Consider the following 26,018-nt stretch of genomic DNA (forward strand, 5'->3'; position numbering starts at 1 on the left):
GAGACTCGGAAACAGATCTGAAAATATATTTTTCAATATATTCCGAGAACTCATTGTCCGAACAAGGTTTAGATGTTGTTGCCCCTCCCTCAGAAAGCGTCACAGCCTCTGACTATAAAGCATGAGTGAGAGAGGAGAGAAGCTGAGCGAGTTTGAGGTTGGACTACAGCGAGATAACAGAGGCGTGAAAGTGGATGAAAAGAGCCGAGTGGAATGGAGAAACTGAACCAAGGCGCAGGGACTGGCTCCATCTGAATCATAACCAAAGGGAGGGGGAACATACCTGAATGGGACCAGGGGGGATGAAGAGTGTAATTAACAGTTTTGATAAAGAGCTGTGGTTATATTCCAAAATGGCACGGATTTGCGCCCACGCAAATGCGCACTTTGCTAAGATGACATAGCACTTAAGAAAATGGGATTCCTCCAGGAACATAATTCACTCACGACCTGAATGAAAATAGAAAAAGGGATTCTATTGAAATCGGAGTCTGGTTTGGCTTGATATATTGTTGTTGTTGTTGTTGTTGTTTTTTTTTTTTTTTTTTTTTTTTAAATTTTTTTATTCTTTTACTTGACAAGCTGCGGCTCTGAGTGAACTCAGACTGAAATATGAATCTGGGCAAAGCACTTCTGTTTTTCCTCCTGTCAAACTGTGTGACAATGACTTTCTCGCTGTCCACTTGCACCACCGTGGACATCGACCACATAAAGAAAAAGAGAGTGGAGGCGGTCCGGGGACAGATTCTCAGCAAACTCCGGATGACGAGTCCGCCTCAGGCGACAGGTCCGAGCCAGGTGCCGCTTCAGGTTCTGGCCCTGTATAACAGCACCAGGGAGCTCATAGAGGAGCTGGGAAGGGACCGGCAGCAGAGTTGCGGCCAGGATAACACAGAGACTGAGTACTACGCCAAAGAGATTTACAAGTTCAACATGATCAGTGGTCCACCAGAAAACAGTGAGTTTTAATTTTCAATCTATCAGACCCAAGAGTCGCCGTCCAACGTTGATTTGATTTTGTTTTCCATTCACCAGGTGGTCAGACTAATCAGAGATCATCTAAGCTTATTATCTATAGCTAAGATTTGTCCTGCTACAAGCATGAACTTTAATGCACTTTATGTAAAAGAAAAACAACATAAAGGCGTAAAGTGGAGACAAAATTCAGCATAGTTTTCAAATATTAGTCTGAAATGTCTGACTTTTTGTCTTACCCACCCTCTTGGTCAGAATCGGGTTTAGTTCTGGACTTTGACTAGACCACTCAAGCACATTAGTATTACTTTGATTTAATCCTTTCCATAGTTGTATATTTAGGGTCAGGCCTAGTGGAAGGTGAACTTCCACAGCTAGTTTAGATCCTTTGCAGCTTTAAACAGGTTTTCTTCCATTTTTGTCCAATATTTACCCATCAACTCTGTCCAGCTTCCCTGTCCTTTACATACAACAACATCCCCACAGCATGGTGTTGCCACTACCATATTTCACCCTGGTGATGGAATGTTCACAGCAATTAGTTTCCCCGTTAGTCAAAGGGTTTGATTTTAGCTTATTTGACCAAAGCTCCTTCTCCCATATGTTTGCCGTGTCCCATAGATGGTTTATTGCAACCTGCAGGTTTGTCAACAGAATAGCAGAGAGAAGTACTACAAATGCAAACTATTTACTAATTTGGTGTTTCCTAAAGGTGATGACTTGTAGTAGATTTTATTTAGAGGTGTCAGCGCAAGGGGAGGTGAATACATAGCATACCTCGAAGACATTCTTATTGTCTTCTGGGAATACCCTGTCTATTTTTTTCCTTAAATCTAACCAGCATCGTCCTGAAAAAAGCACCCCCACAGCACCATGCTGCCTCCATCGTGTTCAGCTGAAGGGATTGTGGGTTTACGGTGATGTGCATTTTTCTTTCATGTAGCCCAAAAGTTTTTTGAATGAGTATAATTTTATTACATTCCAGTAAAACACATTGAAATTTGTGTGTGTAATGTGACCAAATGTGAAGAAGATATTTCTAACTTTCCAGATGTCAGATTTCATCGCCTAAAAAACTATAAATATGTAAGTGGAATTCCATTTTTACTGTTTCAAATTCATCAGGGTGATCAACTTTCATCAAAATCTTGGCCTAAAGGAAATTATGTAATAATCTAAACTCTGTGTTTCATACGGTTATTATTATTAGCTGTGAAAAGCAGTTTTAAGAACCAGGCGCATTACAGGATCTGTGCAGTTTTACACACAGACGCTCTGGCGATTAGGTGAGCGTTGTGCAAAAGAGAGAGAAAAAGTAAACAGTCTAATAGGAATGAGCACCATTCCACGTATACCTCACACCAAAGCCCTGGGAACTCCAGCTTATGTCTGACACATTCCAAAGTGAGGAAATTTCTCAGGCTGTTAAATATTCTCTTTGTTGCCAACTCTAATACCTCATTTCCATTTTTCTGGCCCTGATATTTTTCATCCACTGCAGCTCACCTCTGTTTCCCCCTACTCTATTTCTTTTGAGTACCTCTGTGTTATGATCTAATTCCCTTGTTCATCCATATTGGTATTTCCTGTATAAACTATGGCCCATTGATTGTTCCATAAATCAGTAGCAGGAGCTCGGCGAGAGGCCGACTCTCCGGAGAGGCGCCGTTTGGACCCGTGCCCATTCGCGGTCAGAGGTCGCAGAGTGTAGGCGTTATACCATTCTGAAATCAACAGGTGTTTATGCCGCGCTGTGACACTGAGCAGAGCCGCAGCACAAGTCCTGAATCAAATCCATTTCACGGGTCCCGCAAAGTGCTTCTGACAATCAAAATACACAACTCGGGGTTTATCCACTGGTCAGAGGTAGCCGGAGCTCCCAAAACAAACAGAGGTCTAAGGAGTGGGATCTGAGATGGCCTGGTGCCCAGGACACATCATACTGTACTGGGCCATATACTCTAGGTGATAATAGAAGAAGTGAACCTGATTTACCGCTGGCAACACTTTTACCCAGCTTAATAGTCCAAGGAAGATATTACTCAGATCATCAGGTGATGCCAAAAACACATTAATTAAAACTTTTCTTTCCCCTTCCCATTATGTAATTTCACGGGGAGCTCGTCACGCAGCACAACATAATGTCTGTCACCTTGATAATTTTACAGTGTAGTTCATTTTCTAGCTGGATATAATGACTTTTACATGCACCGCTTTTGGATGGTGGGAGTGTTTGGGAAAGTGGTCAAGTTTTACTTTTTTCTTCTCTTTTTTTTTCTTCTTTAAAACAAATTCAAGCACAGTTGAGAAGTTAAACAGAAACCTTTCTCCCAGACTTTAATGCACCACTTGCTCCAGACACTACTACCAATGGAAATCAGCGCATTCTGCCATCTATGAGTACACAGAAGAAGCAGAATTCAGACATGGCAGCAGTTCAGAGCCGCTGTCAGAAGACCAGTGTGCACAGCTGAAGGAAAGGAGACAGCCAAGCTAAAGCGCGACCTACGGCAGGATACCGACTCCACCATGCCTCGCAAATTGGATCATGCAGCTTCAGTGAAATTTCAAGCCAATCACTGACTCAGTGCTGGGGCCGGTAAAAAAATATGAGGACTTGCGCTGAGGACAGCAGGGGTATCTGATATATGGGATAGTAAAAAGATGATGTCATCTGAACAAACAGAGACAGAGGTCTTTGGCCTTCTCCCAGGGAAACAGCATCTCTCCAACTAACTCCCACAGGTTCACAATTTTGCTTCCTCATGTTTAATCAAGCAAGGGGGGTGGGGGGGGTCTAGTCGGAAGAAAAAGTTGTTCTTCCTGTGCGCGGAGGGCCGTCGCATTATCTCATCTGCAGCCGTCGGTATCTGATGAATGAAGCGGAGACATAAGAACCTCTCCATGATGAAAAGTTTGATTGCTTTATATTAAAACCTCAATTTATTTGTGGGACAAAATCAAACCTTTCCCACAGAACGTAATGCAAACAAATACAGGATCCAGATGCAGGAAATTCAATGGATAATAGAGCTCAAAGTTAAACTTTAATACATTTCCAAAGAAATTACTGCTATGCTTTATGAGCGCTAGACACCACAGCAGCTGGATAGCACCTGCAGACTTATGATTACGATTTCTTTTGTTTATCTCCCCAAAGCTCTGGAGAGGCTGACATCACTGAATATCCTCCGGGCAAAAGGGCAATGAGAGGTGACTCCTGGTAGTGTACATCAGGAAGCGCCGCAGCAGATGAGCATTAGGCTGTGAGGTGTGGCTGATGTCATCGGGGCGTGGCCAACTTGGGTTCAGTGAGCTAATAAAGCAGCCAAAAATAAATGCTCAGGCACTGGCTGTATTCAGAGCCATGCAAAAGTATTCATTTTATTGGGTTATAATCATACTCGTACTCTTTCTTCCTATAAGAGGGAAGAAAGAGGATACATTACTTTCAGCAGTCTTTCTCAAGAACTTCTAAAGGTTCTCGCATTTACAAACTGAAGTCTTTACACATTCCTTTTTTTATTTTATTTGCAAAATTGATCAGGTCTAGTCAGATTGTATGAAAAACATCTCAACATGTCTTGTAAGTTCAGCCAGAGATTATAAACTGGATTTCAGTTAAAACTTTATAGCTGCTGTATGTAACTTTGATTTAAAAAAAAAAAATGTTTTTATATATTTGTTAAAACTGTCACTATGTCAGTGTGACATGAGTTGGTTGAGCTACGAAATGCACCGGTGCCTGTCAAAAATCAACCAACCGGAGCCACGAGAGGGGCCTGAGCTCTGTCTGTCAATCAATCTTGTGTACTCGCTACCCAGTGTACTAATTAATAGTGGAGGAGCAACTTTCTGTTCCAGGTAAACCATTTATCCACTGTCATCGGAGGCCATGCTAGCTAGTCTGAGCATTCATTGCAGGCTCTGCTGTTTGGAAGATGTTGCAGTGTAGCAGAGAGCAAAGGGGGAGGGTGTGAGCAACAGGTTCATAAGCATGATTGACAGTGTTGACCTTTTTCCTGGCTCTGATGGGTTGTTTTCTGCAGTTACCACTGAGAAAAAGTAAAAGAGCTTGATTTTTGTTTGACAGATTATTTCTCTTATACTACAACAAAGCAACAGTTTTAATAAATATGTAAAAAAAAAAAAAGATTTTTTTCATCAAAGCTACATGCTGCAGCTTTAACTGTTCCAATACAGGAATATGATTTAATCTGAGCCATTCCTCCTTAGCTCCCGCTGTGGTTTTAGGGTTTTTGTCCTGCTGAAAAGTGAATCTACACATTTTATTCCAGGATTGAATGAAATCCTGGAATAAAATATGTATTCTGGAATAAAAAAATTATTAATTTTCCTATTAACTCTAACCAGCTTTGTTGTCCCTTTCTAAGGAAAAGCATCCCCTCAGCATAATGCTGCCCCCACCTTGTTTCACCATGAGGATGGTGTTTTCTGCTACACATACTGTTCTGCTACAAACAGGGTTTTGCATAGTTGACAAAAATCAAATTTGACAAAATCACAAGAAAATCATTTGGTCAATCACATGTTTGACCAAGCTTGTGAAATAATCGGTGTATTTAAGTATGCTGTTCTGGTGCAGAGTAATCAAATTAATTTCTAATTCAGTACATTTATGTTTCTATTAAAAAGAAAAAGAAATGTCTTAAGTCAATTCAGTGCTGTTCTTCTATATTGGATCAGTATCGGCCGATATTAAACCTCCGATATCTGTATTAGTATCAGAACTGAAAATAGTGAATCGTGCATCCCTTCTTAGAAGCAGTTTAAAGTAAACAGCATGATGGCGCCACCTTTCTGTTGCTCAAAGCAGTTTAATTATACTCAGCTGGAAGTTTAATACCATTTAAAAAAAAAATCTGAAAGAAGTACATGGAAATTTGTGGTAAAATGACAAAATTGCGACAAGTTCGAGGGCTATGAATACTTCTGCCAGGCACTGTCTGTTTTTACAAAGGGATCAATGAGAATACATTCATAAAATACCATTAAAACTTGATTTAGTGGCAAATATTCAACACTAACTTTCAGACAGCACTAGATCTAACTTGTTTACTTTGAATAAGTCTCACTCTGGTTTTCATTTCTGACAGTGGATTTAGCCATAAAATTAGACCCAGAAGAAGCTTATTGATATAAATCTGTGCTGCCTCAAACGGTTTCAGGCTCCGCGTTCTGGCGCTCTTTAAGGAGCTTCAACCTGAAAACAAGAAGTAAAGAGTAAAGAAATTAACGATTCTATCTCATATTAATTACACAAACAATTCTCTCCACTCACCAAGATGGAACGAATTACTACTCAGACCTCTGGCAAAAATAAGTCGTAATTTGAAATCCTAAAAGCGTTGCAATGGGAAAAATGAGGTCATCCAAAAGGAAACCGAAGACTTGATTAGAATTTCAAATCTCCCCTCAAAGTGGGGCTTTCCACCTTCTGTGGGGGAGACAGAGAGGGAGGATGGGGGGGAGAAACGGGGCCATGAGTGAGGGGAGGAAAAGGCTATTGAGGATCCCTCCTCATAGATTGTCTGGAAAACATTGGACAGATATCTGGCTGGGGATAGACACGGAAAAGGTCGTCTATAAATAGGGAAAGTTGAGAAAAAAAAATTGTATGGAAATACCACATAATGACTGGGAGGACACTGAAATAGGATTATGGGTCAAATGAAGTACAGACACTTGAAGATGTGCAAGTTCCTTTTGCATGACACAGAACCAGCTTCCGAGTTTCCATTCGTCCCGAAACTGCTCGAGGTGCAAATCAGCTAAAGGCGCATTGTGCCTTTCAACCACCAGCATAATCCGAGGGTTGGTAATAAAGCTTAAGCTTGAGGTAATAAATTAGCCAAAGCTTGGCTGTAAACGACAGTTTCCACTTGGCTCATAAAACGTTTGCTATGTGCTTGTTTTGCTCAACGCTGCATGTGCTTTGCCTGTTAAAATAATAAACTCCTACGTGGTTTAATGGAATAAAAAAAAAGGGGGGAGAGGGGCTTCAGTATAACAGGAAGCTTTTCAGATAGAAGTCACCCTTTGAGTTGATTCTGTCTGTGTTGATAACCCGGCCTTGTGTGGCCTGAAATCTCCGTCCTCAGCGGCGTTTCTGGTATTTCTCTGCTCCGGCGCCTGCAAGATGCTTGTTTCCGGCTAAATCTCTGAGTTCATAACAGTTTTGGCTTCTGTTTGAGGCTTCAAAGCACCTGTTGAGCTGAAGTGCTTGTAGGAGGAGAAGCGAGGTGCTGCCCCTCTGCAGCCTGCTCCACCACCACATGGCCCATTTGGTTCTCATTTCACAATTTTAACTTGCTGCTAACTCCTACTGCACAAAGCAGAAACAGATGGTTTGTGATAATAGTTAAAAGTATATGACTATTTTTTTGCAAACTGCTTTAAGATGTTCAGATCACACGTGAACAGACTGCCTTAAAAAACCTATATATGACATCTTTTTCCACAACCTCTCCTTTTTAATTGTGTCCAGGGCTGCAGTTCACAATAGTTTTACTTATTTCCATGACCAAAATCTAGAAATATGTAAAAAAAAAAAAAAAAAAAAAAAAAAAAAAAAAAAAAGCATGAAAGAAAATAAGTGAGCACAAGGCAGCTGAGGAGGCAGCCAAGAGTTGTTGTAGAGTGATGACGTTACGTTTGGAGAGCAGAACTTAGGCATTATTGGATAACCTAATGGCCAACAGAAGAGAAGAGCACTGATAGCAAAGTCAGAATCTTGAAACCCTCATATGAGATGCAGTGGCGTTTTTTGATATGGGCTACATGGGCAGTTGCCCAGGGTGGCATTAAAACTACAAAATAGCATGCATCTTCTCTGTCAGTTGTGCCCTGAACAAGTTTGCTACAACTTCAGTGCTTGTGCAGTGGGAAACTAGGTTACCTGCTTTCTGCTGGAAAAGAAAATAGATAATTGCCTGCATTTATTTGGCTGAGGGGGGTTTGGCCAGTGCACCATTCCTGCAAGAACTACCACAGATCTAATGATTCATTCATTGAGAAGGAACAAGTCATGAAAAATGCCATGTAAGCAGCAGCTTAAAGACTTAAACAACCAGCACCCTGTTGAAGGCCTTTAGGTGACCCATGTCTACTCGTAATTCACCACAGTGACAAGCAACTGTTTGTAGCAAAAACTGTCATTTAAAACACAAAAATTCATGTCTGCTCCACTTCTGACCAGCATTATTATCATCACTAAAACTGTCGATTTCAGTGACAATTTTGGTGACTGTTCAACTTTCACTTTTCTCCACATAATCAAACATGTTTAAGTCATGATGAACTCAAGTCTGTATGCGTCTCGTTTCCACACAATATGTTATTTGGCCCCAAAAGCTAATGTTATGCATGTGGTAGGTGGAGGAGAAGTTAAAGTGTTAAGACTGCAGCTTCAATCAAAAAATCCACTCTTTCATTTGACTCAGACACAGAGAAAACCAATTGCAGCCAAAGGTAATTGTGCAGGATCATATGAGAAAACGTCATTAAGCAGCTGATGATTTAACAGGACATGACCAGATATTTTGTCCAGACAGAAGAAGCATAAAAAGGAAACAAAACAAAACAAACAAAAAAAACTATTGGTGCATAAAAATTTGCTCATAACATACAGCTGTAATCACATCAGTAGTCTGGCTGTTTACTTGATGCCTTAGCTATCTGATCGATCTGTGGCAAAAGATGTGACTTTTGGTTGTTTATTTCCTAATGTCCATAAATCCAGATGTTTTTAAATCCTGGGATAAAACGTGTGTCCAACAGAGACTGTTTTTGTGATCATCTTCGTCTGTTTAGTTCAAGGAGCTCACTGACATTGCCTGCATTGATGATCTTCATAACAAAATTGTTCACTCTATTCTTTTTTTTTTTCTGTTTCCAACAAGCAGTTGCACGTTCATTCAGTAGATTCCCATTAAAATGTATTCTTTTCAACATTGAAAACTGTCTGGAACATTAGTCAGTCAGACAATGTGGATCAAGATGACGCGTCATCGTCCAGATATGGCACTTGATGTTAAAATAAATGCGTGGCTACAAAAGTGTGGAGTTTTTTTTTCTTTTTTGTCAAAAGTACAGCTTTGAAATACTTTGAAAACAGTATATTTTCAAAGTTCAAAATATGTTATTTGCTTGTTTTTTTGCTTGTTTTTTTTAAATGATGAGTTACGATGTTCATTTTACCTGCAGATGACCTCTCCTACTGCAATAATCGTATCACCTCCAAGGTTTTCCGCTTCAACGTGTCGATCATGGAGAAGAATGCCACCAATCTGTTCCGGGCTGAGTTTCGCGCCCTGCGGATCCACAATCCCAATGCCAAGAAAAACGAGCAGAGGATTGAGCTCTACCAGGTGCGTGAGCCCTCAGTTCCTCTGTTAGCAGAGCACAGGTGGGGAGGGGGAAAGGGTGGGTAAAAAGCTCTGTTTCTCTCTTAAACCACGTGTAGGTCACAGGGAAGGATGAAAACATTTATATTTGGGGAGTCTGACTCCCTTTTTCCTCTTCACGTGCTAATCATTATTCCATGTGCTTATATTCCAATGGCTTCTACATCAGGACACATTTTAAAACCTTCTGCAACCACATTAACATTCTGCGCTTTCGTCTCCTCAAGCTTCTAATCTCAGCAGTTGTCCATACATGCTGGATCAAGGAGGCTTTTATATCTGCCTCTGTATTTTATGTTTATGATAATCTTTGAAGTCTGCTGAAACATCCATATGGTTGATGTCTGTGAGTGGGGTGGCATGAATATATATATTTTCTGCCTCCTCATTAATTTCCTGTTAGAGAGTTGGAGTAATGATCAGGTTCCAACACTTCCTGCCAGGAAGACAAGCGTCTCCGGACTACATACCGTCTCTAAGGCGAAGCTCAGGCCAGCGCTTGAACGCAGACTGTCAGGCCCTCAAGATTATTTCCAGGGGCCTGGGAGGAGATAGAGGCAGGGTCACCCACCGGTGGGAGTAAATGGAGCCGTTCAACCGCCCCCACACTTTTCAGGCAGGATCTGATTGGCAGACGGCTGATGCTGGCAGTACAGCGGCCCCTCGGTCCCAGAGGAAGGCAGATTAGATGCTGACAATGTTCAGGAACCTGGTTATCCACAGCCCTTGCTGTGGGGCCAAGGGCTCAGACCCACCACTCTAACAGATTGTTCCCCCACACATAAACACCTCTTTCCAGAAAACTGCTGGTGCCGATATGAATTCCTTCTTTAATGGTTTTGTTTATTGTAAATGCCCTTAAAGATGTTTAGTTTGAACTGTGTGACGCTGAGTGGCTGCCAAGTAGGATGGCCAGTTTCTCATTGGTACACGCAGGAATTCATTTCACAGCAAGAACACAAAAACTAGACAAAAAGTACTTTTTGTCTAGTTTCTAGTCAAAATGTGCTTTAAATAAGAAAACTAACTTACATGCAACTTTTCAGCAAGATATAGAAGCTTGCTTTAAGTCAATTTAGTCAAGTTTTAGCTCCACTGGCAAATTATTTCACTAATAAGACTTTTTCCCCATGTTATAAGTGAAATAACCTACCAGTGGAGCTTGTACTTTTTTAATATAAATAATAAGGAATTATGAACTTCAAACAAGCTGTGATATCTTACAGAAAAGATAATTGTAAGTTAGTTTTCTTATTTCAAGCATACTAAGAAACTAGGCCAAAAATACTCTGTGTTTTTGGAGTGTTGCAAAATGGGGATATCAACACAGGGAGTCACTTTTTCCATGCAGAGTAGACGCTTTAGCCTGAGGCATCCTGGAGAGTCTGGCTCAGACAGACAGCCTTGGTTCTGTATGCCCAAGGTTTTTGCAACCAGGTTATATTTTCAGCTTTCTTCACAGATCCTCCAGAAAGACGACCCAAAAGTCAAACACCGCTTCATCGGGGGCAAGAACGTCCTGACCAAGGGCACCCCTGAGTGGATCTCCTTCGATGTGACTGAGACCGTGAGGGAATGGCTGATGTACGGAAGTGAGTTGGAAACCTCCGAACTTCCTCTCTGCCTTGCTTTCCTTACACACCTGTCAGAAAGATAAGAGCTTTACGGAGAGATTAAGGGTAATTTCCTCAGGAAAAAAATGTCATCTACTTAGATCTTTCTGTTCTGGATGTTCCCTCAGAAACTAATCTTGGCCTGGAGATCAGTGTGCACTGTCCCTGCCACACTTTCAGGAAAAACGGTGAAATCGTTGATAACATAAACGAATTGCTGGAAGTCAAATTTGAAGGTGAGTCCTCTTTTGGTTGCATCAGTGATATGATGGGGGAAAAGGTTTTAGAGCTTGTTACGCTTTCAGCTATTTGACTTAAAGTCACACGCAGTGCATCACAGTATATTTAGCATGTCATTGAAAAGCAAATTAACTTGAAATTCATGTTATATAGAATTGCTAGACACAGAGTGATGCATTTCAAGCATTTATTTCTGTTCATTTAAAAAGAAAACAGATTTTTTGAATAGAAATGTTATGTTACTTTTATGCTAAACAGCAGAAGGGGACGACTGCTGACAACCACTAGCACCCTCCAACAAGGAGGATAAGCCACAAAAGGTCATTGCTAAATCAACTGGCTGTTCACAGAGTTCTAGGTTCATGCATGCTAGTGGAAAATTGAGTGGAAGGAAAATGAGTGATTGAGAAAGTTACACAAGCAAGCAGAATAAGGGCAGAATTTTACCTTTCATTTGCTGTAATCCATAATTGTCACAAGCAGCAGAAATAACACTTAACATATATCAATCTGTGTTTAAGGAGCAAGTGTGCTTCGCTAAAAAAGAAAAGAAACTAAATGCTGACTTTTATCTAATCTATGCATAAAATAACTTGGTGACATTTAGGTGGAATGATGTGGTTTGATTTAGTGTCTTACTGCTGTGGTTTGCCAACGTTTAACAACAAGTATCTCATTTAAAGTTCCTCAAAGTAAGTGACTACAAACAGGATTTTTTTTTCCTTTTCTTATTTTATATCACAATTAAAACTGATTCACTGACACTGATTGACTGGTTAATGATGCAATTTAAAAATGCATTATATACTTATTAAAATTTTTTAAATGGTTTTTGGTTCACTCTTTTGCAGGGAAATGCATACTTTTGAAATAAAAGGAGAAAGATTGATAGTTTTATTTATGTTTGTGCAAATACAAATCTGAAAAGTATGCCATGGATGATTTCAGTTCCGTTTACTCCGCTAAATAAAATTCAGTGCATCAAAAAATGGAAAGTATGGTACAAACACATCAACATATGGCTGAAGTCCATGGTAGCACTGAAGGAGCTGCAGAGTGCTGTGGCTCAGGTGGGAGAATATGCAGGGGTGACTGTTGGCAGCAATACGCACATCTGATGATGATGTATATAAATATTCTCTGCAAATTTAAGCTGAGTCTTATTTTAACTCAGAATAATGGGTAAAAATATATTTCTTTTGATGCGTGATTGCAGCAAAATTTGCCGGTACACGACCAGAGGGATAGAAATGCAAAAACTTGTTGAATGCCAAAACGTTATTTTCAGTTCTCTTTACAACTACACACCACTTCGTGTTGGTCTCTCGCACAAAGTCCCAATAAAATTATGTGAAATTTGTGGTTGAAGGGGTGGGAATTGTCCTACTACCAGGCACTTTGCACAACCAAACCAAAACAGTGGCCATAGATAATGTACTACTACAGAAAGATCAGAGAAAGTCAATAATATCACAGTTTAAGCAGTTTTGCAACAAAAGGTCACAGGAAGTGTTCAGTCTGGTCTGAAACATACAGATTGGTGCTCAATCTTCCAGACATTACAGTACAGTTTCTGGGATTCTGCCTTTGCTTTTCATATTGATTTAGATACATTTTAGAAAGACCAACGAACAAATATTTTAAGAAGTTGTCTCCTGCATTCAAGAAGGGGTTTCTGTGGTGCCTTTTTTTTTCTTTTTACCTCTGCACACTTTTTCCATGCACAAAAAAGTCTGCAGAGAAGAAAAGGTTTCCAGCGTGCGGCGGCCGCTTTAAATAAATTTTTTTTGAAGCATCTCAGTTTCAATCTTGGGTTGTGTGCACGGCTGCGTACAGATCCAGGATTTCCCGTGTTGTCCAGTCTCCTTGGCCAGACTGTGGTCGCAGAGTCTGTGTTTGGTCAGGGTTTGTCTCTGCTTTTGATCTCTCAAAGCCAATAAGGTGGCCCCGCCAGTTTTTGTTCCCGATCAGGAGCCAGAAAATCACTCGGTTTGTTTGAATTACGTTTAATTTGTCAAATATTAAAGATAGGCATCACTGCTCTGTTGAAAAATGTGGTTTATTCTGATTAGAGCCATTTGGGCTGAGTTTCCGGATGATTTTCATTTGTCGATTTCATGAGCAGTTTATTTCAAAGGCCCAATTTAGCCCTTTTGTTTAAGACTTAGGCATTTTAATTCACATGTGAACCGGGGTGGCGATTTACATCAAAAACACTCATAAAAAGTGACTTGTAGTCTGTTCATCAGGATGTTCTTCATCCAGTAATCCTCACAAAGATGATGGGCGTCATTTCTTAAAGGAAGACAGACACTGAGCATGGGAATACAGATGATCTGGTATCATACTTAGCTCTGGGGCCCGCAGGCCCTCGGTCCTGGGAACACTCCTGACTAGCCTGACCACAAGGAATGCGCTGCGACGGGGCGCAGACGTTTGGCCCCAAATTAAAGAGGGCCGTGCAAATCTACCAGCATCTCTCCTGAGATATGAACTGTTTAAGCTATCAGGGGTAGATGGGACGAGCAGACACGGGCCCAGTGAGGAGGACAGAGGGGAAAGAAGGAAGCTGGCGGCAGCAGCGTAAAAACAGAAAGCAGGGTTTTCTACGCAGCCTGGAAAAGTCTTGAAAAGCATGAAGTTAGATTTTAATGTGTTACCATTCTGAATAAGTATGGAAAAACAAAGTGGGTAGGAAAAGACGTTATATTTCTAGACTTTATTTGCTTTCCTGTTGCTTTTCTTCTGTCCCTCCCTCTTTGCCATCTTTTTTCCTTGTGTTCTTCCTGTTTTCTTTCTACCATCTTCACTTTCTTTTGTTGTGTTCCTCTGTCCTTTGTGTCCTTCTTTTCTTCCCTCTGTTCCTCTTGTCCATTCTTCTTTCTCTACTTCATTACTCTGTTATGCCTTTCCTTTAATTGACCTTCTTTTGTTGCTTTCTCCCTTCCTCCCTCATTCCTTCATGTCCCTCATATCTTGTGTCCATTCTTCTTTCATTTTTTGTGGCTTTTTCTTCTTTCTTCCATCTTGCCTCATTTCTCCCTGAGTCTTTCCTTCCATTGTCATGTCTTTCTTTTTTCCTTCTTTCCATCTTCATTCCTTGAGTCCTTTCTTCTTTCCTCCCTTCACCTGCCTCCTTCTTTGCTACTATCTGTCCAATCTGCCTCCTTCTTTGCTACTATCTGTCCAATCTGCCTCCTTCTTTGCTATCCTCCCTCCTTCCTGCTTTCTGTTCTTCCTTCCTAAGACCTTGCATTCTCCTTTCTTTTCCCCCTCCTTTCATCATTCTCTCTCTCTGTCCCTCGCTTCCTTCTTTCCTTCTGCCTTACCCTTCTCCCTGTTCTTTCCTCGTTTCCTCCTTGCATCCATTTCTTGTGTTTTCCCATCTTCCAGTCTCGTTTTTTTGTTTTTTCCCGGGTTCTTCCATTCCAGAAAATAAATTAAAAGTGAACTTCAGTGTTTTATGTTTTAAAAGGAATCTAGAAAATTGGTGCATCTGAAAAAGTCTGGATGTTTTACAGGAGAAATATGAAGGAACTCTGGGAAAGGATTAAACAGTGAGCCAGGAATGAGTGAAGCTGTGCCTGCAGAATATCCTCCTGCTTGAACCAAAGCTATCTTTATAAATCTCGTAACTTTCTCCTGCAGGCATGGAAGGAGACTACAATGATCAGAAGAAGCAGGAAGAGCAGAAGGAGCAGAAGGAGCAGCCGTACCCTCACCTCATCCTCATGATGATTCCTCCCCACAGGCTGGACGTTCACTCCTCCTCCCGCAGGCGCAAGCGGGCACTCGACACCAATTACTGCTTCAAGTAAGGCCCATTTTCTCTCTCTGGAAAATTGTAAAAGGCTGCTCGCACAATTGTTCATTGTGTTAAACTTTGTAAAGCAATCTGTGTGGCTGCGGTGCCTGTTTTGAAATAGGGAGAACTGGAACCAGCTGATAGGAGGCTAAGTTATAAAAAAGTGGAACAGCCAAAGCCACAAAAGTGGGAACATCAGCCGTCATTTCAAATGCATGTTGGCACACAACACACAAAATATAGCTTGTTGATCAACAAGACAAGCATGACACGGGTACTACCTGATACAAGTCGGGATCTGTCCCAGAGCCAGCGAACGCCACCTCCTCTTACAAACAGTCTCCTCAGCTTTCCACTTCCTCCATCAGGCTGACAGGCGAGCACCAAAGACACCTGGGCTGACTCCAAGAGGGAAAATAAGGGCACACCTAGGAGAGGAATTTCTGAACTTCTCTCTCCTCTCTGACTGAGGGCACAGGGAGGACGTCTGTGCAACTATGAAATCGCTTTACCTGGAAATCAAACGTAATCCTGTCTCTCCCCTCTTGTCTGCAGCAATTACGAGGAGAACTGCTGTGTGCGATCACTATATATTAATTTCCGTCAGGATTTGGGCTGGCGGTGGATCCACCAACCCGAGGGCTACTTTGCAAACTACTGCTCCGGTCCCTGTCCTTACCTTCGTAGCGCAGACACCACCCACAGTTCGGTGAGTCAAACGTGACTTTTACAGCTGCTTTTTCACACAAACTTTAAGGATTGTATGAGATAGGCCAACACAAAATACATACGAACATCATTTTCATGAAAGAGACATAGCAAACCACATGGAAGCCTCTCTGGTCAGATGAGATTCAAATTTTACTTTTTAGCCTCTTAACAACAACAAAACAAAACTGCCATCACTGACCTAGATGTTGCCGCCATGTTTACCTTAATACATGGTGGTGGCAGCATCATGCTGTTCTGATGCTTTTCTTCAGCAGGATGGGGGAACAGGTGGGAGATGATGAGAAAACGGATGCAATACTAGAAGAAATCCTGCAAGAGGGTGCAGAAGATTTGAGACTAGAGTGGAGGTTTATCTCAGGAAAGAATTTCAGGGGGATGAAAACAAATGTTTGGCACCCATTTGAGGTTTCTGTTTGTACAGATTTAGGGTTGCAAGTAACAATTATCTTAATCAATTATTCTGTTGGTTATTCTGACGCTTCTTCGATTAATCTGATAAAAAAAAAAGGTCAGATTCTACAGATTTTTTTTAGCTAACCACTTAAGCTTATTTTATAATTATGAATTAAAAAAAGGTGAAAAATACAAATAAATAATTCTGATCTTAAATGAGAAAATAAACATTTATTGCCCAAAATGCAACAACAGCATTCCTTTTGGGAGCGCTTGATCATTTGTAGGGCAGGATGCATCTGCAGCTAAAATAAAATACTTTTGACATCAACATGTGACAAGCTCAGCCCTTTCTGCTCAACTTTGCATCACTACAGTGTAGGGCTGATCTGTTGATTATGATGTTTGATTAACTGATTAACAGTTAGATTGGAAAAGGTGCTTAGTGGGATTTTTTTCACACAATTTGAGCCAGATGAAGCTAAAACTACTCCACCTAAGGAGTTCTGGTTATCTTACATGCAAAATGTTTGTTTTTCTTTTTACAGTTTTGACTTAATTGTGACTCTGACTGTTATTCTTTCAGCACATGGCCTTTTTTGAGTCTGTTTACTTTAAGTTAACAATTACATTAGTTGATTATTTCAATAACTGGTTCACCAAGATTAATACTATTAATCATTTCAGCCCTACACAGAATTATACCTACTTTTTGCTTCACATCACAGTAAAACAGAACATTGTGTTGGTCTAAAACAGAAATCCCCATTAATGCTATGCAGTTTAACTAAAAGGCGGGTGAGTACTTTTACAAGCATCACTGCTCCTCAGCAGTGAAACTTTTAAAAGCCTTTAAAAGCCTCACTGCTGATCTTCTCTCCACAGCTGCTGAGCCTCTACAACACCCTGAACCCAGAAGCCTCCGCCTCACCCTGCTGCGTTCCTCAGGACCTGGAGCCCCTCACCATCCTCTACTACGTGGGACGCTCCCCGAAAGTCGAGCAGCTCTCCAACATGGTTGTCAAGTCCTGCAAGTGCAGCTAAGCTTCAGGGACCCCGCAGAGAGGAGGCGCCTCGCAGGAATTTAAATTGGGCAGGATGCAATTTGTCCTCCAACGATCCCCCAACCCAGCCCCAACCTCGCCTCCGCTTCAGCCCTGCCCAAGAGGAAAAAGCAATCCGGCGATCTCCATTTACCAGAAGTCATCAGAGACCACTCCCACCGTGACTGACATCAGTATTACTCGTGTTTTGTCCTGTTAACTAATACAGCATTTTTGAAAAGCCTGTACCTCACATGACTTTTGTTTTCACTGAACGAGGAACAAGAACGACCTTCTCGTTAGAAATCTCAAGGACAATAAACGTGTGCAACCAAGACGAGACTGAGAACGCGAACTGGACTCAGCGTGCGGCGAAAAGCGGCAGGACGAGATGGTGATGTGCTTGCAGGGAGGAAACTTTGGGACATGACGGGAAATCCAACCTGGAAGCTGCACTGTGCACGCCACAGCTCCCCACACTTTCTGTTGAGGAGTTCATGCTGATTAGTAAAAACAATAATAGAGATGAAAAAAAAAAAGAAAACATGCTGGAATCCAATCGTTATTTCATCTTAGTAATGCTGTGGTCATGTTTACCTCTGTAATGCAACAGCATGGGTGATTCCAGGGATCATTTTAAAAGTGAAGCCTTTCTGTTATATGAGCTGATGTATGTCACTAAATGAACTCAACTAGATCACAAACTGTAAATGTTTTTATTACTCATGAAAACACTTTTTTTTTTGTTTTGTTATGTTTTTTTTTGTTTTTGTTTTTTTTAATTAAAGAATGACAATCGGACAGCTCCATATCATTTTTTGGACAAATACACAAACAGTTTATTTATTGATATTTAATCCAGTGTTTATGCTACGGTCTGCTTATGGAAAACACATCACAGAACAACATCGAGTCTTGTAACATGCCAGCGCTGGCTTCAAGGGTAATTAATACACAACACGACGTTCATCACATCTTACAAAAACAATCCATTACATTACTGCGCTGCTTTGAAAACTACAAAATGTGCAAAAATAACCGTTAGAGAAAACATTGCACAAAATTCAAGTATTTCAGTCGTCAAACAGAAAGTGACTTTTACTCCACAATAAAACTTCGATTGAGCTCTCCATGTGCTCCCAAGTACAATAATTACAATAAGTACTTTGTAAAATACCCCTTGGATTCTCTCTCATTTGGTCACGCTACAATCACAATTTAAATGTTTTTATTAGGATTTTATGTGATAGACCAACACAAAGAAGTGCATAATTGTGAAATGGAAGGAGAGGGATGCATGGTTCACATTTGGAAAACCACATCTATGCTGGAGAGACTGTAGTGTTTTTTTTTTTTTTATTCCCATTCCTTCGCGCAAAGTAGCTCAGTGAGATTGCACAGTGTCTGTGAAGAACAGATTCACAGTCTGATTAACATCTTGACTTTGCATCATTTTAAACACATGAATATTGTTTTATCTACAACCAGTTCCCTATTGCTCTGGCTGCATGTTGGGTTTTGTTGTCCTGCTGGACGCTGAATCTTCAGGCCAGTCCAAAGTCGTTTCTTATTCCACGATTGGCCAGCATTCATTCATCTCCACATCAACTCTGTTTGCTCACTAATAAAGTCTAATAAATCTCTGAAGTCCTAACAAACCGCTTGGATTTACACAGAGATCACATGGAAGTGGACTCTGTTTACTTATTAGAAGGCTTCTGAAGGCAGTTAGTTGGTTGCACTGGATTTTTATTTAGGAGAATCAGAGTAAAGGGACAGAATAGAAATGAACAGATCACGAACCATGCATCGCTTTTATCTACTCGTGACAAAAAGGTGAGAGAGAAAGTTAAAGGGATATTAATACTTCGCAAAACACTTTAGATCTGCATGTTCTGCATTAAATTAACATACACTGCAGTGTTTATTTATACGTGACTTTCCAAAGAGGTTGTGATCAATATTTTTGGGGCTTTCTGAAGATTTTTCTTTGGACTTTAGACGTTTTCTGTATTTGATAATGATGGTTAATGTGGCAGTGTTTCCTTAAAAATAGAGACAAGTGGATAAATGTTTTGTAAGGCCTAAATTACTTTTTGAAATCTAAAGAAACAGGAGAAAAAGATCCAGTAAAAACCTGACAAAAGTCCTGAGAGATGGATTATCCACTGTGAGCCAAGAATTAGTGAATAAGTCTTTGCAGAACTAAGTCAAAATTGGCTCTTTACCAATTTGTATGTTATGAAGACACAACACTGCTTTGTCCTTTCAGTTTAACGGTGAATTTATGGCTGAATGAGTCATAAGAAAGAACAGCAGAAATATTTGTTTGAAAAGGTCAGCTACTGAGTGCATATGAGTAAAAAGCAGCCAACATCTGAAGAATAAAAATCTAAATAAAAAAACCCCTGAAGAACTATTAGGACTGGGAAATGATACTGCTAATCCATAAATAACCCTATTTGCAATTTATTGTTGGTTTTAGAACAGAAATTTGCCAAAAATTAGATTTTTCAAGTTTTGTTTTTTTTACAAAATAAATTATGTGCATAATGACAATAATTTCCACATTTAATTTAATCCATCCATGTGAAGAATATCAACATCTTTACATTTCACAACAAAAGTTACAGGTTAAATTTGTGAACTCTTCAAACACAGGAGACAAGGCAACACCCCTTCGTATATCAGTTTAAGCTATCTGAATGTTTCAGCTTACAAGCTGCAGGAAGCTATACTTTTACTCGTCCTCAGGCAATGGGCAGAGATTTGGCAGCTGTATGGCTTTCAGAATAGTTAGAAGCCACACATGAAAGGTACTTTCATGCTCACCATGTGCTGCAGTAACACAAGAAGCTACTTATTCAGTGCTAACAACGCTTGTCAAACAAAAATCACCAAAACTCTCTCATTATGCTTGTCTGGCTGTATTTTTTTTTTTTTTCTTGTCGCTTGGTTGAAGAGATGTGGTTACACAGCCAGAGGTGCACACCCCAACAGGTTTTGTGGACCCATATGCTGAAGGCTATCTGTCAGTGAAACCTTCCTGTGGCTTTGGTGGCATGGAGGGAATGAGAGCGGGCAGCTGCTCGGATGCAGACTGGCAGTAGCCAAGGGCGATGAAGGTTTGGGGTGGGTGGCGGGCCTGGAGCTGTGCAACTAAATCCCAACCTGCGTCAAAGCTTGGCGTTCTTGGCCTCGCATGTCTGTGGCAGCACGCTAGATGAATTAATAGCATACTACTCAATGTTAGGCATACTTTAATCTGTTGTCCTCTCCCAGAATATCACCGTGTGAGATGCGGTTACATGCACAGACACCTGTCAGGCCTGCAGAATGGAAGGACGCGCCCTAGATCCTCTTCGTGTCATCTGTGGGAGGGCTCCTGGACCTGGAACAGCCTGCCGTACGCAGGAAAGCCTGGAGAGAAACACAAGAAGGCAGCTGCTTCACTGTCTTCTCCATGTCTGAACATTAAAAACATGTCGAACCAGGAGGAGTTTTTCGTCAGATGACCTCACTAAAACCCTGGTGGTAATTGGTTTGTTGACATATCTATTATTCACGGTCGAGGAGGTCACCGGTTCATCCGCTCAGCGAGCTCACTCGTTCCTCGCTTACAGCGCCTGAACGCCTCTTATCGACTGGCGTTCAGCCAGATATCCTGCAGGAAAAAGGCATTCCGAGAAAAATCGAAGCAGCCGCGTTTGTGCTCCCCAACAGTAAGCCTTTCATTCCCCTCTCGGCAAGTTGTTTGTTTTGGTGCTCCTTTACACTTTGGGGCCTGACTGAGCTGGAAAACGAAAACATCTTGCTGACTTTGAATATGATGATCTGACTGTTGGAAGTGGCTTCCTCCAGCTTAGCAAATGGGGGGGAAAAAAAAAAGAAAGATGAAATATTGCCTGTTCAAGTCCAAATGTCACAAGATAAACTTTCAGTTCCTTAATGTCTCCAGAATCCGTAGGATTGTTCATATTTTACCACACTAGAATCATCTGTTTATTTCACTGGGATTATCTGGTACATCAACACAAAATAGTGAACAACTGTAACACGGAATTAAATCCATACTTGTTTTTAGAATTTTTAAACATAAAAACCTGGTGATATGTATATAAATCCAGATCCACCCAGCAGGTAAATTTTGCCGAGAGGACAAATAATGGTAGTGCACTTCTGAAAACTGGGTTTTATTGAAAAGGGACTTGAAGAAAGCTAAAGAAAGTCCTAGTTAAAGTTTACCAAATGGCATGTAGGAACACGGCAGCTATGTGGAACAAGTACATCCAAACTAAAAGTTCTTGAGGCCGATGCAATGACATGTTCCTGTTATTCAAACTAACATCTCAAACCATATTAAACACAACATTCCTATGATGAAACCAGAATAACTTGAAACTGACAAAGGTAACAATCAATAAAAATGTACTGAAAATGAAATTAAACGATGAAACTCTGACACTGTTTTTGAAATGTAGTTCAACAGAATTATTTAAAAAAAATAAACTAATAAAACTGCCAAGAGCAAAAATGATTGGAAGCATTTGTGCTTATCCTTCTCTTTAATTTGTAATTAATTTTCCATGTGCAGTCTCAGCCACGGAGGTTGCAGTGGCTACAGTCCCACTGATCTTCAACTTATGAAAAATATGTGCAACTGTCATCACAGAAGCATCAAGCTGCTGACAGACGGTCTTATAACCTTCACTTTTGAAATACTGGTCAATAATTTTCTTCCTGATCTCCTGGGACAATTCTCCCCGTCACTTCCTGTTGTTCCTGTTCAGTGAGCTACACACCATGTCACCAAAGTGCACAGTGACTACTTATCACCTTTTGCAGCTCAAACTAAATGCATCCCCACAAACATGAATGAAGGAACTGGGTTGTTTTCTGGCACCGATGAGGCTTTTAAATGTTGGCCAAACATATTTAATTCAGCTGAGATCAGAGAATTACAGAAGCTTATTGACTAATTAGAGAACACACTTAAGCTTTAAAATGCCCCTGTGGACAAATAACTTTCTGAAGGTACTATCATTTTTGTCCAAACCTGTTTCATTAGTTTATTTTTTTAATGATTCTGTTGAACCACATTTCAAAGGGAATGCCTGATTTTCATTGGTTCATTTTCAGTAAGGTTTTGGTCTGTTTCAAGATTTTTAGGAGACCATTGTGGGTTTTCTTTGGTCATTAACAGAAAGGCACCAACAGTTCTGTGCATGTGTATATATGGATCTATTAAAAATATGGCAAGATTTGAGAATCGATGCTCACAGATGGTCTTAATAAAATCTGATTGAGTTTGAGCAATTTTACAAAGAATTGGCAAACTTTTCAGGCTCTAAATTACAAATACAAATGCATTTCACACTTTATTTATGCTTAAAACATTTTTAAAATAATAATTTTCCTCTGATTTCACAGTTTATCCTTCTTTGTGTTGGTCTGTCACATAAAAACCCCAACAAAACAGCAAAAGTCAATAATTTTGCAAGGTACTGTTTCATGTACGTTGTTTGAAAAGAGTGATTCAGGCAGTAAATTGCATAATACATCTGGAAAGGGGATGTCGGTCAGTAACTACCCTGCTTTCCCAACGCTCCACACAGACCTACTTTGATAGAAAGAGGCTTAGGCTATTTGTTCTAACACGATCAGACCCCCATTAAAGTGGCACAAATGCTGCATTCATTTCCTTTTCGGGCTTGAGCAATAAATCTCCACACAGTTACCAACTGTAGAGAGCAGAGAACTTCAAGGAAACCTCAAGGGAAGCATTGTAAAACACATGTGGTGGATATAATGTCGTTTTGTAAGCTTTGGTGGGTCCTCATCAGAACCGTGCCCTCGTGTCATGTCTAAAATCAACACAGGAGAGGAGGGGGAGAAGGAGAGACGGGGAGGCTGACGTGAGCGAGCCGGAGAAGTTTTCAGGGGAAAGAGGGAGAGCCGTACGAGCGCCGAGCCAGAGATTAAAAGAGCGCGCAGGAGAGAGATAAAGCGGGAGTGTGATTAACGATGGGTGACAGCTGATCATAGAGAATGTTCTCCATTTGGACTCGCTCTAACTGCCTGTCAGAGTCAATCAGGGGAGCTCAGTCATCTTGCTACAAAGGCAGAAAGACCTGATGCACTTCTGTGCTCCACAAAGGCTGCAGCCATTCCGACAGCAGCCTCCTTCTCTTTAAGCTGCACACCGAATCCCTCTTATTCAAGAAAATACAGCATGCAGCACTAGTAAAAACTTCCCATGCGCTGATTAGGGATTATTTTAATCGTTCTTTTCTTCGGTTACAAGCAAGTGTAAACATACACATACGTCCCTGCGAATATTTCGACGGATGTCCCTTGAAAGTTACAGAAAAACCACATGCTTTTTTTGTAGTCACCAACAAGCTTCTGGCATAACTCAAGCTGGATATTTGACCACTTGTCTTGACAGATTTAGTAGACCTCATTCAGATTGTTTGGTTTGCTGGCAGAGACCCAACATTTAGGAAAAGTCCGCAAGCTTGAATGGGGTCGAGGTCTAGAAGCTTAAGGGTATCCAGTGTGATTCATGCCAAAAACCAGTTCTGATGGGATTGGATCATTGTCCAGGTTGAAGACCAAACTCTGTCCCAAGTTAAATCATCAAGCTGTTGATTTGAGGAGAAGTAGAAGAATGTCCAACCATTTTGTGCAATGCATCAATATTACTGGCACAAAAACAGACCCAGAGTCTGATGCTACCATCACCATGCTTCAGACTGGATTCAGTTTTCTTAGGTTTGAAAGCCTCGCCTTGACTCCTCCTAACATTCATGTTGAGATTATGACTGGAAAGGTAAAAAATTATTTCATTTGACCATAAAACTTTTCCCCACAAGGTATCTGGTTGGTCCTGTGACAGACTGGCGACTTGTCCAGGGTGTACCCCGCCTCTTGCCCGGAACGTTAGCTGGAGATAGGCACCAGCAACCCTCCCGACCCCACTGTGGACAAAGGTGTTAGAAAATGGATGGATGGATGGGTGTCTGGTTTGTTTATGTGTAGAGAGATGTGAATTTTAGTGACGGTTTTCGAGCAAGTGCTTCTTTTTTGTTGATATCAGGCTCACTTCACTATACACAGTGACACAGAAGCAGCTTCCAGTTTATGGTTGACTTGAGCCTTGATTGCTTCAGTAAGTTATTATTGAGCGTCCCAATAAATCTGCTTTTATCAAAGAGTAACAGTTTGTGTTATTTCAACATAAATTGCTGTTTTAACAGTTTTTGTTCATAAAAGCACATTTAGAAATGTTTTAGAATGGATTAGACAGGCAGACAAGTAGCCAGGCCACTGCCTTCCTATGCAATCCCACTTGATTCTCATCTCCCTTCAGTGCTCCATCTGGGATTTCTCCAATTGAGCTTGATTTTTCCGGTGTAATTTCAATCAGCAAGCAAGAGGAGTTGAGAAAAATGTACAACTATATGTACTGTTGTAGATTTTTAGTCTGCCTGCATAGGGTTGTGGTTTGGTAAAGGCAGCAGAGGAAGTGAACAAAGCCTTTCAGTCCGTGTTGGCCACACTTCCAAATATTGAACAATTAATAATGGAGCAAGAAGAATATACAGTACAAGACATTTTATTGATGGCAAAGATGTCGTGTCCCTTCTCCCCTTGGGGTTGCTTTGTTCACAGTGCTTGTAGTTTTCACATAGCTTCGTCAAATTGGTGCATTACATATAGTATGGCCAACAGTTTGGTAATGTTTAAAACTTCAACACAGTTCACGCCTCCAGGAAGGCTTGGTATGACTTGCAAGTATTAAAAATTCAAGAAATATGCTGAAAAGCAAAGACAACTCTTCTAAACTAACCAAAATAAATGCAATATACAGATAATACCATTGGTCAAACAACCAGTGGGAATTACTTGATAGCTACAAAAGTGTGATGTTTGTCTGCAACACACTGACAGGCATTTAACCAAATATCACTGGGGTTCAAGTATATATTCAGGCTTATATGTATAATTTTGACACTTAATACTGCAATATGCAAAGATAAATAATATGAGATCCACTGTAACCTTTTTACCAGCACTATATGTAAGCTATAAAGGCTTAAGATTATTTTTACAGATAGACCAGAGAAACATTCCTTACCCTGCGCATCCTGAATGATGGAAAAAGTGCATTTAAGAAATTTAGAAGCTGCTCCTAAAGGATCCAGTTACAGTAATTGATGAGTTTATAAGATGTTAGTTGGGTTCAGCCAGTATTCTGAGCTTATGGGCAGAGAGAAGAAGGACAAAGGGGAATATTTCGAGAGAAGTTTTCTTTGAAGGTGTTTGTGTGGGGTACGAGCGTGACCCACACAAACACCTTCATATACAGTAACAGAGCATGACCCTGTTACTGTATATTTCCATCTCAGGCCCGTCTTCACAGACAGGATGACATGTAAAGGATCTGCTGGTACTAATGTACAGCAGATTATTGGGAAAAGCATATAATCAAACAAACAGATGTGACCAAACTGCCTGACATCAACGTCACTGCAATGAAGCACAGAGTTGTGTAAATGATTGTGAAAGAACCCACACAGTCTGAGCAGAATATATCCTTTAAAGAGGATTATTTCTTTAGTGCAGCTCTTGCTGTTTGCACAGTAACTGGGAATAGTGTGAACATTTGGCATTACTGGGTCTCTAAGTGCAAATAAAAAAAGTCTTTACTATGCTCTCTTATCTTTCAGCTATTATCAGACATTAAGTCAGTGACGCACACACCATGTAAAACCAAACTGAAAATCGC

At 40.7% G+C, this 26,018-nt stretch overlaps 2 protein-coding genes across 11 annotated transcripts in view; one reads left to right on the forward strand and one right to left on the reverse strand.

Annotated features, from left to right (window-relative positions):
* Positions 1 to 134: 134 nt before the first annotated feature.
* Positions 135 to 17,773, forward strand: tgfb3 (transforming growth factor, beta 3). 2 transcript variants are annotated; one of them, XM_015036352.1, is made up of 8 exons: positions 135 to 511; positions 551 to 958; positions 9,202 to 9,365; positions 10,864 to 10,993; positions 11,143 to 11,250; positions 14,903 to 15,068; positions 15,615 to 15,768; positions 17,070 to 17,773. In XM_015036352.1, exons 2-8 carry the CDS (start codon positions 613 to 615, stop codon positions 17,226 to 17,228), a joined length of 1,227 nt encoding a protein of 408 aa, XP_014891838.1. In that variant the 5' UTR covers positions 135 to 511; positions 551 to 612; the 3' UTR covers positions 17,229 to 17,773. The 2 variants fall into 2 exon arrangements, with proteins under 2 accessions (XP_014891838.1, XP_014891837.1); XM_015036351.1 differs by having other exon boundaries at positions 135 to 958.
* Positions 17,774 to 18,038: 265 nt separating this feature from the next.
* Positions 18,039 to 26,018, reverse strand: part of ttll5 (tubulin tyrosine ligase-like family, member 5) — a 66,319-nt gene continuing 58,339 nt past the window's right edge. For 5 of the 9 annotated variants that reach the window (XM_015036348.1, XM_015036341.1, XM_015036342.1 and 2 more), the window contains one exon: positions 18,039 to 20,647. In XM_015036348.1, coding sequence (XP_014891834.1) covers positions 20,551 to 20,647 — 97 coding nt within the window. In that variant the 3' untranslated portion in view covers positions 18,039 to 20,550. The remainder of the gene's footprint in view (positions 20,648 to 26,018) is intronic. The other 4 variants (XM_015036350.1, XM_015036347.1, XM_015036349.1 and 1 more) reach the window with 2 other exon arrangements.

The sequence above is a fragment of the Poecilia latipinna genome, unplaced genomic scaffold (genome assembly GCF_001443285.1).
Source record: "Poecilia latipinna isolate Pla-1442-1.1 unplaced genomic scaffold, P_latipinna-1.0 Scaffold365, whole genome shotgun sequence".
Taxonomy (NCBI): Eukaryota; Metazoa; Chordata; class Actinopteri; order Cyprinodontiformes; family Poeciliidae; genus Poecilia; species Poecilia latipinna.

Bases quoted from the DNA above. Each gene is read 5' to 3' on its own strand.
- tgfb3 (XM_015036351.1), top strand. From the start codon at position 613: ATGAATCTGGGCAAAGCACTTCTGTTTTTCCTCCTGTCAAACTGTGTG. The intron at 959-9,201 runs GTGAGTTTTAAT...TTTTACCTGCAG, and splicing joins CAGTGGTCCACCAGAAAACA to ATGACCTCTCCTACTGCAAT. The intron at 11,251-14,902 runs GTGAGTCCTCTT...TTTCTCCTGCAG, and splicing joins GCTGGAAGTCAAATTTGAAG to GCATGGAAGGAGACTACAAT.